This window comes from Lepidochelys olivacea (assembly GCF_965140295.1).
Source record: "Lepidochelys olivacea isolate rLepOli2 genome assembly, chromosome: 2".
In the NCBI taxonomy this organism is placed as follows: Eukaryota; Metazoa; Chordata; order Testudines; family Cheloniidae; genus Lepidochelys; species Lepidochelys olivacea.
In genome coordinates this window covers 37,278,283-37,291,873 of record NC_140412.1, presented here as the reverse complement: position 1 = coordinate 37,291,873, position 13,591 = coordinate 37,278,283, and the positions used below count along the sequence as shown (strand labels likewise).

The 13,591-nt window shown below is 42.3% G+C and overlaps 1 protein-coding gene across 4 annotated transcripts in view; it reads left to right on the top strand.

The window, feature by feature from the left end:
• Window positions 1-7,528, top strand: part of FZD6 (frizzled class receptor 6) — a 63,357-nt gene extending 55,829 nt beyond the window's left edge. For all 4 annotated transcript variants that reach the window (XM_084618869.1, XM_084618868.1, XM_084618870.1 and 1 more), the window contains 3 exons: window positions 443-591; window positions 1,922-2,362; window positions 4,514-7,528. In XM_084618869.1, coding sequence (XP_084474995.1) covers window positions 443-591; window positions 1,922-2,362; window positions 4,514-4,682 — 759 coding nt within the window. In that variant the 3' untranslated portion in view covers window positions 4,683-7,528. The remainder of the gene's footprint in view (window positions 1-442; window positions 592-1,921; window positions 2,363-4,513) is intronic.
• Window positions 7,529-13,591: the final 6,063 nt, after the last annotated feature.

Sequence of the window (13,591 nt, the reverse complement as noted above, 5' to 3'; positions counted from 1 at the left end):
TGTTAGTCTGTATTCGCAAAAAGAAAAGGAGTACTTGTGGCACCTTAGAGACTAACCAATTTAAAGCTTATGCTCAGATAAATTGGTTAGTCTCTAAGGTGCCACAAGTACTCCTTTTCTTTTTGCTTAATAATACTTTTCTCCCCTCCAAATAATCTTTTCTTCCAGTTTTTTAAAAAATCTCCCTTTATGCCTCACCTCCTGTCCACACCTTCAGCTACATCTCCATAAGCAAAGATTAACCAGATCTGACTTGACTGTGCATGTTTTAGTTCAGTCCATGGTGTGTCTGAATGCAGTATAGGATAGCTGGTGTAAAATAGAAAGTACCTCAGTATGCTCTTGTACATGGTTTCTGTTCATTTTATGCACTTTGTCAAGAGTCAAAGTGTGCGTGTGTCTGTGTGTGCGTGTTTGTTTATTGAACTTTGTTATCTTCCAGGCAAAGGCATTAGCTAGACCAGAAATATTTTTGTTTCTGATGAAGTACCTGATGACGTTAATTGTTGGCATCTCTCCAGTATTCTGGGTGGGAAGTAAAAAGACCTGTTCTGAATGGGCCAGTTTCTTCAACAGAAATCGCAAGAGAGAGTAAGAGCAACTCTTTGTATGTGGTACTGATAAGCTTTAAAAAAATGTATTTGTAACATGTGTCCCTTTAAATATTTGTCAGGCAATATAGAAAAAGTATTGTTTACTCTCTCAGGGCCCAATCCTGCAGTTAGACATCGGTAAAATTCCCACTGGAGTCAATTCAAGTTTTACTTGTGCAATAACTACATGATTGGGCCCTAATAAGGTAGAAAACATACTTCCCTATTGATTTGGTCCTTTAAATTGAGCAAAAGGGATTTTGTTGCTCTTAACACTGACTAACATGGCTGTAACTTTCAATCAACAGGGAAGACTGTTTGGCCCCATCAACTCCGACTCCTTTCATTTTCCAGGTCTGCTGCTTACATCATTTGCACTCCTGCTTTAACCGTATCTTGCAGTGATGGTCCGTCCACCATTTTTCTTAGTAGCTTACTCTGCTGCCCTAATTCTCTTACTATTTCTAATGTCCTACCTTAATTTTTTCTTCTATTGTTTCAGACTACTGTTTCTTATTCTATCCCCTTCTGCACAAGAGTAATTCCATTCCTTTATTTAAACTTACCTAGGGTTCTCTTTTGTAGGAGATGCATGGGTCATATCCTTTTCAATATAAGCAGACTGGAAGTTTAGGTCCCATCCCTTGTAATTATTATATCCTTTTCTTTTCCCCTGATATATTTTTTTTTAGATTTCCTATATTCTTCCTAAACTGTGGATGTATTTTTAGAACTCTTTATTTCCTTGGACTTGCCCAGCCAACATTACTTTGGTTTTCTTTAGCTCCTTTTATTTTAAGTCTGCATTCCTGGATGGTGAGCTTATAGCTTCCTTTCCATCTCCCTACTTTTCCATTTCCTGTATAAGTCTTTCTTATGTTTCAGCTGTAAACTACTTTCAGCTAAGTGATTAAAAAAATGTTGCCCATTTTATACTATTTACCATTTTTTTCACTTTAACAAGTTTGCTTTAGGAAAACTTAATTTGGTGACCTAGCTACCTATGAGCTAATCCTGCTGTCCTTTCTCACATGGTTAATCTCATTCAAGGTATTGGAACTATTTGCAAGAATGAGGCATGTAGGATTTTGCTCTATTTCTGTAAATTTAATTGCTCCACAAATATAATTACTTAGTAGCCACTACCCCCAGATTTCTTCCCAATCATCAGAGGTTATCATTTCCTCAGTATTGGTTAACATTGGAGCCAGGTTTGGTACATTAGAGCCACCCCCTTTGTTACTTCCTTTGCATTTTGGAATAAGAAGCAATCTTCCGCTGAGTCTAAATGATCTTTGATGAACTAGTCATATGCCTTTGTTTTTCAGTCCAATCAGTGAAAGCCGAAGAGTGTTGCAAGAATCATGTGACTTTTTCTTGAAGCACAATTCTAAAGTTAACCATAAAAAGAAGCACTACAAATCCAGTTCACACAAACTGAAGGTTATTTCGAAGTCTATGGGGACTAGTACAGGTGCCACAACAAATCACGGAACTTCTGCAGTGGCTATTACTAACCCTGATTACTTAAGCCAAGAGAACTTTCCAGAAATTAAACCCCCTCGAGAAACATCTGAGAAAGAGATGGAGGCAGATGGAACATCCACCCAGAAAGTAGAGGAAGGGGAGAATACTGGTGGTGAACATGTACTACAAATATTATCTACTTCTAAACTGGCTATGGAACAGGTGGAAAAGAGCAGCAAGGCAGACAACACGTTTGATATGATTAGCTTATCTGAGAGTATGAAAAGAATGGGTGAAGGAAGGTAGGATGCTTATTTTTTTTATCTAAGTTTGGACTTCAGTTTTCTGGTGTATGTTCATACTACCAATACTATGGTATATTTTTTGTGTCCTTTTCCTTTTGAAGACAGATTGTCCAATAACAGTAGCTGCAAGAAAAAAGTAGTTCTTATAAACTACCATATATACTTGATCATAAGCCGGTTCGTTTGTAAGCTGACCCCCCCCCCCCCAGATGGATAAGTAAAAATGGGAAATTTTTATGACCCATTCATAAGCCGACCCTATAATTCAGGGGTTGGCAAACTTTGGCTCCCAGGCCATCAGGATAAGCTGCTGGTGGGCCGAGACAGTTTGTTTACCTTGAGCATCTGCAGGCAGGGAGGTACGCTTAAGTAAACAAAGTGTCCCGTTACACCAGCTGCTTACCCTGACGGGCTGGGACAGCAACTGTCAGGGAAATTTTTTTTGGGAGGGGGGGGAGTGAGAAGCTGGGGGTCAGGGGAGTAACCCCTGTGACCACCTCCCACATGACCCCACCCCTAGCGCGGGACCCCCACACTCTCCCCATCCCATTCCTTCCCACCTTAGCTAGGGCGGGCCAGGGGAGGATGTCTCTGGCCTGGCCGGAGCTGCTCCAGCAGGCTGGGCGGTGCGGCCGCAGCGTGCTCCAGCGGGCCAGACTGATTACTTAAGCCAAGAGAAGGCCAGACTGGGCGGCACGGCTGCAGCGTGCTCCGGCGGGCCAGACTGGGTGGCACGGCTGCGGGGCCGAAGCGGCATGGCCGCAGCCTGCCAGCCCTGGAGCTGCAGCTGCTTCGGAGGCTGGGGGGAGAGCAGCGTGGCCAAAAGCGGAGAGACTCTGGCCCTGCCTCTTCCCTTCTGGCTCTGCTGGCTGTGCTGCCTCTCCTTGCCTCCTCTGTTGGGGGGATGGGCTGTGTCCCACCTCTCCCCCCTCTATACCCATTCATAAGCTGACCCCCTTCTCTGACACGTCCCTTTTTACTAAAAAAATTCTGCTTCTGAACGAGTATATATGGTACTTTCCAGATGACCATGCAGCTGATGTGTTTCTAAATGAGGATATATGATTTGGGGATTTTTTTCTAGTAGAGATTTTAAGTACTAGAGCTTTTATCTTGGGATAGGATGTGCCTTATATTTAGGGCCCTACCAATTTCACGGCCATGAAAAACATGTCATGGACTGTGAACTAAGCCCTTCCCCTTGAAATCTGATCTCCCCCGTGCTGCTGGAAGCACCCCAACCAGGGGCTCCTAGCTGCGAGTTCCAGCACGGCTGGGGAGGAACAGGACTTGTCCTTTCCCTGCATAGCCGCTCTCGGGGGGAGATCAGACCCACCTCTGAGGGCCTCCTGCTGGGACTGGGCAGGAGCCCCGGAGGTTCCTGCAGCCAGAGAAGACTTGTGGAGGTTGGTCTGATCTCCCACTGAGAGCTACTGTGTAGGGGAAGGACAAGTCCTGTTCCTCTTCAGCCTGGCCGAGACTCACAGCTAGGAGCCCCTGGCTGGGACACTCCCAGCAGCAAGGGGGCGATCGGACCCACCTCCACCTCTGGATGACTCCTGCAGCTGCAGGAAGCTCTGTAGCTGCTGACATCAGTGCAGTAGTGAGGGTGGCAATCCTATGACCCCCCACTACAGGTTTGTGACCTCCCACAATGCCCTTTTGCGTCAGGACCCCTGTGGTTACAACACTAAAAAATTTCAGATTTAAACATCTGAAAATGTGAAATTTACTAAATTTCAAATCCTATGACCATGAAATTGACCAGAATGGACCATGAATTTGGTAGGGCCCTACTTATATTGCTGAATAGTGACCTCTAAGACAAATAAAGGAATAGCACTGAAAAGCTGTGAAAAGCATTCCCTATCCAATGCTTGCCAAGACATCTGTGGCTGCCATACAGCTTCTTTGGATAGGTGGCTGGTATAAAAAACATTACTGATGACCCTCAGGCCTTTGTGTTCCTGAGTCCAATTAAATGGCTAAGGAAAGAGTATTCAGAACTATATTATTGTCTTTTAAAAGGAGTGTTGTAAGTTCAGTGTATATTGCCATTTTGTTGCTAAATGTTTGTGTTTCAGTCTAAAACATTATATGCTTAACATTGTTTGTGTGTTTTTTGTTTTTGTTTTTAATTACATATAGGGTATCTCCTAAAAGTGACTTTGCTGAAACTCATCCACTACAAGTCAGTAATTCACAGCTACCCAATGTTTCACAACCAGGCAGTACCAGCGGCTCCATATCAATGCTTGTCCACTCAGCTTCAGACACTAGAAAAGATCAGGATTTTGGAAACAGTTCAAATCCTTGAAAGATTAGAATTTCTATATGAATGATTTCAGTTTATGAAACTGTTATGGGTTTGTATTACACTGGAGATTACTGATACTCTGTGCCTTGTAAAAATACCACATACATATCCCTTGTTTTGCACTTAAAAGTTACACTGCAATAGTGGGGAGGTCTAGCAATAACCACTGTATTTAACCTCATAGGAGAGTAACGGAAACTGGAGTTCTAATAGCACTCGACTGGGCAGGTCAGCAGTAATTTAAGAGAAAAAGAAATGAGAGAAATCTCTCTTCTAATACATGAACATACTGTTAAATTACAGTAAAAATAATTTATGGAAGACAGTTGTGTTATTTTGAAACATAAAAATTTAATTTGCTTCACTGGTGTCTTTCAATCTTCCTATTAACATTTCTTTTTCTTTTTAAAGTAACTGCATTTTAAATAGCTGTGTCATTTTAGAATAATTAGAAGTTACACAAATCTATAGATATCTTTAATGTGTAAATGTCTCATGATGTACTAATCTTAGCACTGTATTATGGTAGTTTCTACACTGAATCTGAAAAGGACTCTGGAATTATAGTGATTTATTTTGTAGTTAAAAATGAATCTGGTAAATAACTTATTTTTATAAACTCAACGTTAAGAACTACTGTTTTGTTTGTTGCACAAATCTGATAACTAAGGTGCTTCCTTCTAGTACCAATAAGATCAACAATATTGTGCTGATAAGATGACATCATTTCCTTCTGAGCAATAGTCACTACAGGATAATATAAGCACTAATATAACCTCCACATCTAGGGCAAAATTGTGTCTGGTCCCTCCACAAATGAGAAAGGAGAGACACCCTTTACTTTTGCACACCTACTGTTACCCCAAAAACAGACCCAGGGTATCCACAGAATAGCTTCTCTGTTATCCCACTACCGGGTTTACCAGAGGTTCCTTTCAAGGTAACCTACTAATCTATTAATCTATTTATGCAAGGTAAAAATTGGGCCCACCCTAGAGGAACTACTTGGGTTTACCAGGTTCTCTTCAAGAGACTCCCCAGAATAGCTTAGACCTGTTATCCCTGGGAGGACATAGATACGGCCTTCTGTTATAACTGATCGACACACAGGCAGTACTTTTTCTAAAACAAAGTATTTTTTATTACAATAATTACTCCTGGGGGAATTCTGCACCACTGTGCATGCGCAGCATTTATGTCCTCCGCAGATTTCTTTGTTTCCCCACAGAAAAATAACTTTCTGACAGAGAAGCAAAGGGAAGCCACAAAAGCAGTCATGCGACCCTCCCCAGTGGTATGTTTTGAGTGCCCTGGGCAGCCGGCAGAGAGGTAAATCACTGTGGGGTGGAGGCAGGACTGGGGAAGACAGTCGTGGCTCCTACCCTGCACTGGGCTGAGCTGCTAGGCCTGGCTGGGCTGGGGAGGATGGGACTTCCTCTTTCCCTGCAAGGAATCTGGGGCCGGGCCACACCCACCCCCAGATTTCATTTTGCATGAACTCATTCCAATTGTCAGTTTATTAACTTCAATATTATGGTCTGCTATTGCCACTCTACTTCCCTGCCAATTTAGTTAATCCTACCTAATTTTTCCCCCTATTTTCAGCTAATGGTGGCAAAATGATGTCCACCCAGGGTTGTGCTGAGAAAACAGAATAGAGTAGTTCAAAAATCTCTGATATCTCTACACAAGGGTTGAGCTAAGGGATAGCAGGACTGGGAGAGATTAGTGTCAGCATCAGTGCAAAGAGATGGGGCAGAGAAGTGGCAGAGATATAGCCCTGCCTAACTTCTTCACTGACTGTTCTCCTCAAAAAGATGCAGCCTTTGTGCATTCTGTACAGGAGGGGTGCATGAGGTGCAGCTCCACTTCAGAAAGGATGCTTCCCAGAGCTTCTGCCGGAGTGGTGTTCCACTCATCCCCAATGAGGAGGCACAACAAAGCTCTCAGTACACAAGGACAGCATGTTCTGAAGCACATATTTCTAAAAATCTAATGTTAAAGATTCTGTAGAGAATTATGATCTTGCAGAAAAAGCAACTTTTGAATATTAACATGCAAATTCATCAGATGAGGTTTTCACTTAAAACAGGACAATAATGCATTTTCCATGTGCCATAATTTTTACATGCTTTAATGGTCTGTGTGTTTATACAGAAATGCCACATTTTCTTTAGCTTTTTGGTATTAGGGCCCAATTACGCAGCTCAGAGTAGTCCTTACTAATGGAGGAGTCCCATTGTTTTCAATGGGACAATGCACATGAGTAAGATGACTGGTGTGGATAAGGGTTGCAGGACAGGGCCCTTTGGGTGAAATTCTGTCTCCAATGAAGTCAATGGGAGTTTTGCTGTTTCAGTGGAGCCAGGATTTCACCTTCCAGCTGTAACACTAGTGTTGATACATTCTATAGGGCTCTTCTGCATTTTGCCTTACTGGTAACTGGAGGGCTCATAGTGTGACACATCCACTTTGATATATGATACAGTGAGGCTATTACATTCCACTTTGAACAGCTTTTTTGGGTGGTGGTTTGAACACTCAAGCAAAATCACATAACTGAAAGGTCATGTAAATACTGAATAAGAAATTGTAGTTCTGATAAACCAAAGTTACTTGTTTTATCCAACATCTATTGAAATTTGAATGTTTGTTATATTGTGTCTCCTGCATTTTATAATTTGTAATTTATTGCCTTAAATAAGGGATGTTCGTTTTTTTAAGTGTTCCCTTTTTATTTTTAGCACACAATATTCTTGCTGCTGAGATAGAGAATGAGAAAAATCTGAAATATCCTCTGTGAAGAAACACACTAAATATTCTTCATTCTCTTGTTCTCCTATTTGTAAACTGAAAACTTTATATGTATTTTAATAGTTTTGTTTTTACTATCTGTTAGTAATAAAATATTATATTGTACAATAGGAGCTCCTGAATTGATTTTATTGTTAACTTAGTTCTCATTAGTTGGCTTTATTTCCCCTATTGTCATAGTATCTGAGCACCTCACAGTAATGTTTGTCCTCACAACACTTTTGTGAGATAGGGAAGTACTATTATCCCCATTTTGTAGGTGGGGAAATGAGGCACAGAGAAACAAAGTGACTTGCCCAAGTTAACTGTAAATGTGTGGTCCTAACCACTGGACCATTCTTCCTCTCTCTGGTCCTAATCAAAGACCTCCTTTAGAGTACAGTATATATGTCCTTACATAGTGTCATCTCGACGTAATGTTCTGTCAGTGCACAAGTACATGTCAGTAGTTTGACTTGAGATGCTTTTCTTTTAAAACTCATTTAAAAAAATTAGAAAAAGGAGTACAAGAGCACTAAGAAGTTGAGTACAATAAATACTTTGGATTTGTATTACACTGCATTTTCAAAGCACTGTACCAATGTTAACTAATTAATTGTTACACCCTTTTGAGGTATTGTAAGTATTCTTATTTTACAGATGGAGAACCAGACACAGAAAGTAAGTGACTTGCTCAAGATAGAATCTCAGCAAGTCAATAGTAGAGCCATATTTTATACCTCCCGTGACACAATCAATTGATCATGGGCTTCTAGTGCAATACCGTAGCTAAGATGGTGAACATGATCCTTGGATATATAAGCAGGGGAATATCAAATAGCGGTAGGGAGGTAGTATTACGACATTAGTGAGACTATTACTGGAATATTGTGTCCATGTCTGGTCTCCGTGCTTCGGAAAGGATGTTGAAAAATTGGAAAGGCTTCAGAAAAGAGCTACAAGAATGATTCAAGGTCTGGAAAACCTACCTCACCTAGAGAGGTTTCCTTCCAGCATACAGCTCCTAGCTATTCCCCTGCCTGTATCCCGAGCTACTCCCTGCCTGCACATAGCTCCTAGCTACTCTCTCCCTGCACCCTGAGCTATACCCCTTGTCAAGGTTCCTCCCCCACTCTGAACTCTAGGGTACAGATGTGGGGACCTGCATGAAAAACCTCCTAAGCTTATCTTTACCAGCTTAGGTCAAAACTTCCCCAAGGTACAAAATATTCCACCCTTTGTCCTTGGATTGGCCGCTATCACCACCAAACTAATACTGGTTACTGGGGAAGAGCTGTTTGGACGCGTCTTTCCCCCCAAAATACTTCCCAAAACCTTGCACCCCACTTCCTGGACAAGGTTTGGTAAAAAGCCTCACCAATTTGCCTAGGTGACTACAGACCCAGACCCTTGGATCTTAAGAACAATGAACAATCCTCCCAACACTTGCAGCCCCCCTTTCCTGGGAAATGTTGGATAAAAAGCCTCACCAATTTGCATAGGTGACCACAGACCCAAACCCTTGGATCTGAGAACAATGAAAAAGCATTCAGTTTTCTTACAAGAACACTTTTAATAAAAATAGAAGTAAATAGAAATAAAGAAATCCCCCCTGTAAAATCAGGATGGTAGATATCTTACAGGGTAATTAGATTCAAAACACAGAGAACCCCTCTAGGCAAAACCTGAAGTTACAAAAAAGATACACAGACAGAAATAGTTATTCTATTCAGCACAGTTCTTTTCTCAGCCATTTAAAGAAATCATAATCTAACACGTACCTAGTTAGATTACTTACTAAAAGTTCTAAGACTCCATTCCTGGTCTATCCCCGGCCAAGACAGAATATAGACAGACACACAGACCCTTTGTTTCTCTCCCTCCTCCCAGCTTTTGAAAGTATCTTGTCTCCTCATTGGTCATTTTGGTCAGGTGCCAGCGAGGTTACCTTTAGCTTCTTAACCCTTTACAGGTGAGAGGAGCTTTCCCCTGGCCAGGAGGGATTTCAAAGGGGTTTACCCTTCCCTTTATATTTGATACCCCTCACTGTGCACAGCCCCTAGCCAACCCCTCCCTGCACCCTGAACAGCTTTCAAAGTTTGAGCTGAACACCCCCCACTTTGAGTTACAATCTTTGGTTGCGTGCTGCTCCCCAACCAAGACAAGCTGGGTGGCCTGCTGAGGTTAGGCAGGGGGTGGAGGTGGTGGTCCCTCCCCAGGCCCCACCATGCAGATCTGACCTGTAAAATAGAAGTCAAACTACACCTGTGGAGCCCCCCTCCAGCACCCTGCAGGGCTAAAGCCCCAAGTTCCCCTGGCCCCCGCCCACATTGGGCCCTGGAGTTTTTCTAGCACATGGGGGGTTGGGTTCAGAAAGAAAAAGGTTGAGAACCCTTGGCCTATATTAAGTAGGTCAGACTAGATCAGCTGGCTGGCCAGATGTGGCCCAGGGGCCATAGTTTGCTCACCCCTGATCTAATCTGGCCCTTGAGTTTCCACTGGGGAGTGGGGTCTGGGGCTTGCCCTGCTCCCACACTCCAGCTGGGCCATGGGCTTGGGGGCCACTCCGCCCGCACGTGCCACAACTACCAGAAGCAGTGGCATGTCCCTGCTCCGACTCCTATGTTTAGGGGTAGCCAGGGGGCTCTGTGCACTGCCCTGTCTGCAGGTGCTGCCCCCGCAGCTCCTATTGGCTGGGAACTGCGGCCAATGGGAGCTGCAGGGGCGGCGCTTGCGGATGGGGCAGCGTGCAGAACTGCCTGGCCGTGCCTCCGCGTAGGAGCCAGAAGGGGGGGACATGCTGCTGCTTCAGGGAGCTTCTTGAGGTAAGCATTGCCCGGAGCCTGCACCCCTGCCCCTACCTCTACCCCAGCCCTGATTCCCTCTCTCATCCTTCAAACCCCTCAGTCCCTGCCCAGAACACCCTCCTGCACCCCAACCCCCATTTCATGAGCATTCATGGCCCACCATACAATTTCCATACCCAAATGTGGCTTTCGGGCCAAAATGTTTGCCCACCCTGGACTAGATGATGATGATCCCATCTGGTTTTATAATCTGTGAGCCCTCTGCAATACAGCACAATGCCGCTCTCTATTTTTTTTTAGTTTACGCAAAGTGGATCTCCATGATAGAGCACTTTAAAAGTGCATTACAATTAGCTCCCAGGTCACATGTGAAATTAATTTCAAAGGCCAAGACTTAAAAAAAGAGAATACTGTCATAAATCTTGTGTGAAAGAACCTGTCTGCTAAATTAGGAGTCCTCCAGTTAGTTTTGCAACAATGTGTTTTCCGTATAATCTATTTTACTTTCCTTTTTTATTTATCATTTTAGAGAGTTTTGGGCTGCAGTTTACCAAAAAGTTGCAGTACAAAATAAAGCTGTAGGATATATCAACTAACTGGAAATCATCTAGTTTTGGAGCCAATTTAGTGGTGAAATGCAAAAAGTAAACCAGCAAATGGCAAAAAATAAACTAGTTTTTGAATTCTCCGACTTGTAATACTTTTAAAGTGATGTTAGTAAATTTGGTAAGAAAAACAACTGCATATGATTTGTAGTTTTATACTATCCTTTTAAATTTACAAGGAGCCTGACCATTGCAAAGCACTCCTGGGCTGAGTGGGAAGAGACAGCTGAGACATCATTGCATGTTTTTAGTTTGAAATTTGATCAGTTGCTTCACAGGGAAATACAGGTCCTTCCTCTTTCATAGCCACCGAACTCACCAGTGCTTCGTAGGCAGCCAGGTCACCTTTTAGTTGAGTAAGAAACTAAATCAGGAATTATTTAAATGTTCCCAATTCAACTTCCTAAGTAAAACTAAAAAAGCAAACCCAGCTTTCTACAAAGCACTGAAGACTGCAGGAGCTGAATGGAATGAGGAATCATTTCTCTTTGAAGTTTGACCACCCACTCTCACCAGACCATCTCATAAGGCCACACATCACAGGAAAATGCTACATCCGTTGACTAGCACTAGCTGCTGTGCTCAATAGTGCTTTGAAGGTGTCAAGCTGCTTTTTGTTTGGCTGTGTTTATTAGTAAAAATCTTTGCCAATGCTAGCCGCTGGTATTAGCAAAAACTTAGAGGACTGGCACCAAAGATGATTCATGGTTTAGAATCTCACAGGATAAAATGTTCCTTTCTGCTGTAGCTGTTTTTGCATTTATGCTTGCTTTCTTGTTTCCCCTTCATCATGTTCACCCTCTTTCTTATTTTATTTTTTCAGATAGAATAAAAGACTCCTTATACAAGCCTTGAACTTTTTTAGTCGTAACATAATTGTTTTTAAAAATCAAAGTCGTGCTCCCTACACCTACTCTTAATGCGCTGCCTGCTTTGTACGTCTGGAAGATGAATTAGGAGTTACTTTTTGATGCAAAACTATAGAAAAATGAAACCCAAATCACATTAGTAAATGTAGGAGCAATTTTCTGCACACTGCAAATGCTTCAGTGTATTGACCTGAGTTTATTCTCTATCACTAACTGGAGCATTAATCACATTTAAAATATTAAAAATTGGAATATTGAATTTTTGGCAATGACAACTAAATCAGAATACTTCACTACGTTTGCTCTCTGCATTTCAACTTGGTTCAAGAACCAAATCTAAAAACCAGCAAGCCTATAAAAAAGGAATGCATATAATAAGGCAACAGTTTTGTTTTACTTTACTTTTTTTTAGATCCTACATCTGACAAAGATTCTAATATGTTTTGAGCACTATTAAGAGTAGTAATTGTTTATATTGCCTTAGTGCCCAGAAGCTCCAGTCAAGATTGGAGCCTTGTTATGTTTGGTGCTGTACAAATCATAGGTACAGTCCCTGCTTTGTTTAATTTGAGACCAAATTTAACAAGTGACTGTGATAAATAAAAGGAAGGCATTGGACGGGGGAGATCAGAATAACAAAAATAAGATCAGTTGGTTACATATTGATCAGCTATTGTGTAATTTAATGGAACCTGATATATCCAAATCATCTTAATTAAAATAAATAAATGAATAACATGAACTATTCTCAACTGCCACACAACTAGTGTGTTAAAATTTATATCCCAGACTTTCTCCTTGGTGCATATTCTGTGGTATTTGAGTGCCTGGCTATAGATCAGTGGTTCTCAACTTTTCCAGACTACTGTACCCCCTTGAGGAGGCTGATTTGCCTTGTGTACCCCAAGTTTCACCTTACTTAAAAACTACTTGCTTACAAAATCAGACATAAAAATACAAAACTGTCACAGCACACTATTACAGAAAAAATGCTTATTTTCTCATTTTTACCATATAATTATTAGAAAAAACAATTGGAATATAACTATTGTACTTACACTTCAGTGTGATACTTGAGTCTGTTTTTTACTTGTGAGCCTTTTCTGAAGCAAGAGCCCCAGGCGGCAGGGCTGAAGCCCGAGACCCGCCACCTCGGGCTGAAGCATGTAACTTAGCTTCGCAGGGCTCCTTGTGGCATGGGGCCCTTGGCAGTTTCCCTGCTTGCCATCCCCTAATGCTGGTCCTGCACTTGTGACCCCCCTAAACCCATCCTGTGACTCCCCTGGGGCTCACAACCCCCAGGTTAAGAAACACTGATCTAGATGAGTTGAGTACCCCCTATAGGACCCCTGTGTACTCCCAGGGCTACATGTGTCCCTGGTTGAGAACTATTGCTGTAGATAGCAGATTTCTTGGTGTGTTTGGGGTGGTTACTGGCTCTGAAGGTAGGTGTGGAGTAAATCGCCTTTCAAGGGCTATTTTTACTTGAAAAGCATTTGCGTACTATTTCTGGGAACCACTCAAGTGGAACCTGAGTGAGCATGCCTGTTGCTGGGGAGCCACCCTGTCACAGCATCCTATACTGGACTTCAGGTGACTAAACAAGTGCATTCATTAGTTTTGGTTCACAATGGGTACCCTTGCTTCTATAATCCCCTCCCTGGGTCCCATGGATTAGTTTGCAACTCTTGATTTTCAGGATGTGTACTTCCATATTTCCATCCTTCTGTCCCAAGGAAGAACCTAAGATTCTTAGTGAAAGACACTCGTTAGCCATTGAGACTGTTAATGGCTTTGGCCTTTCTACAGTTCCAAGAGAATTTACCAAGTCGTAG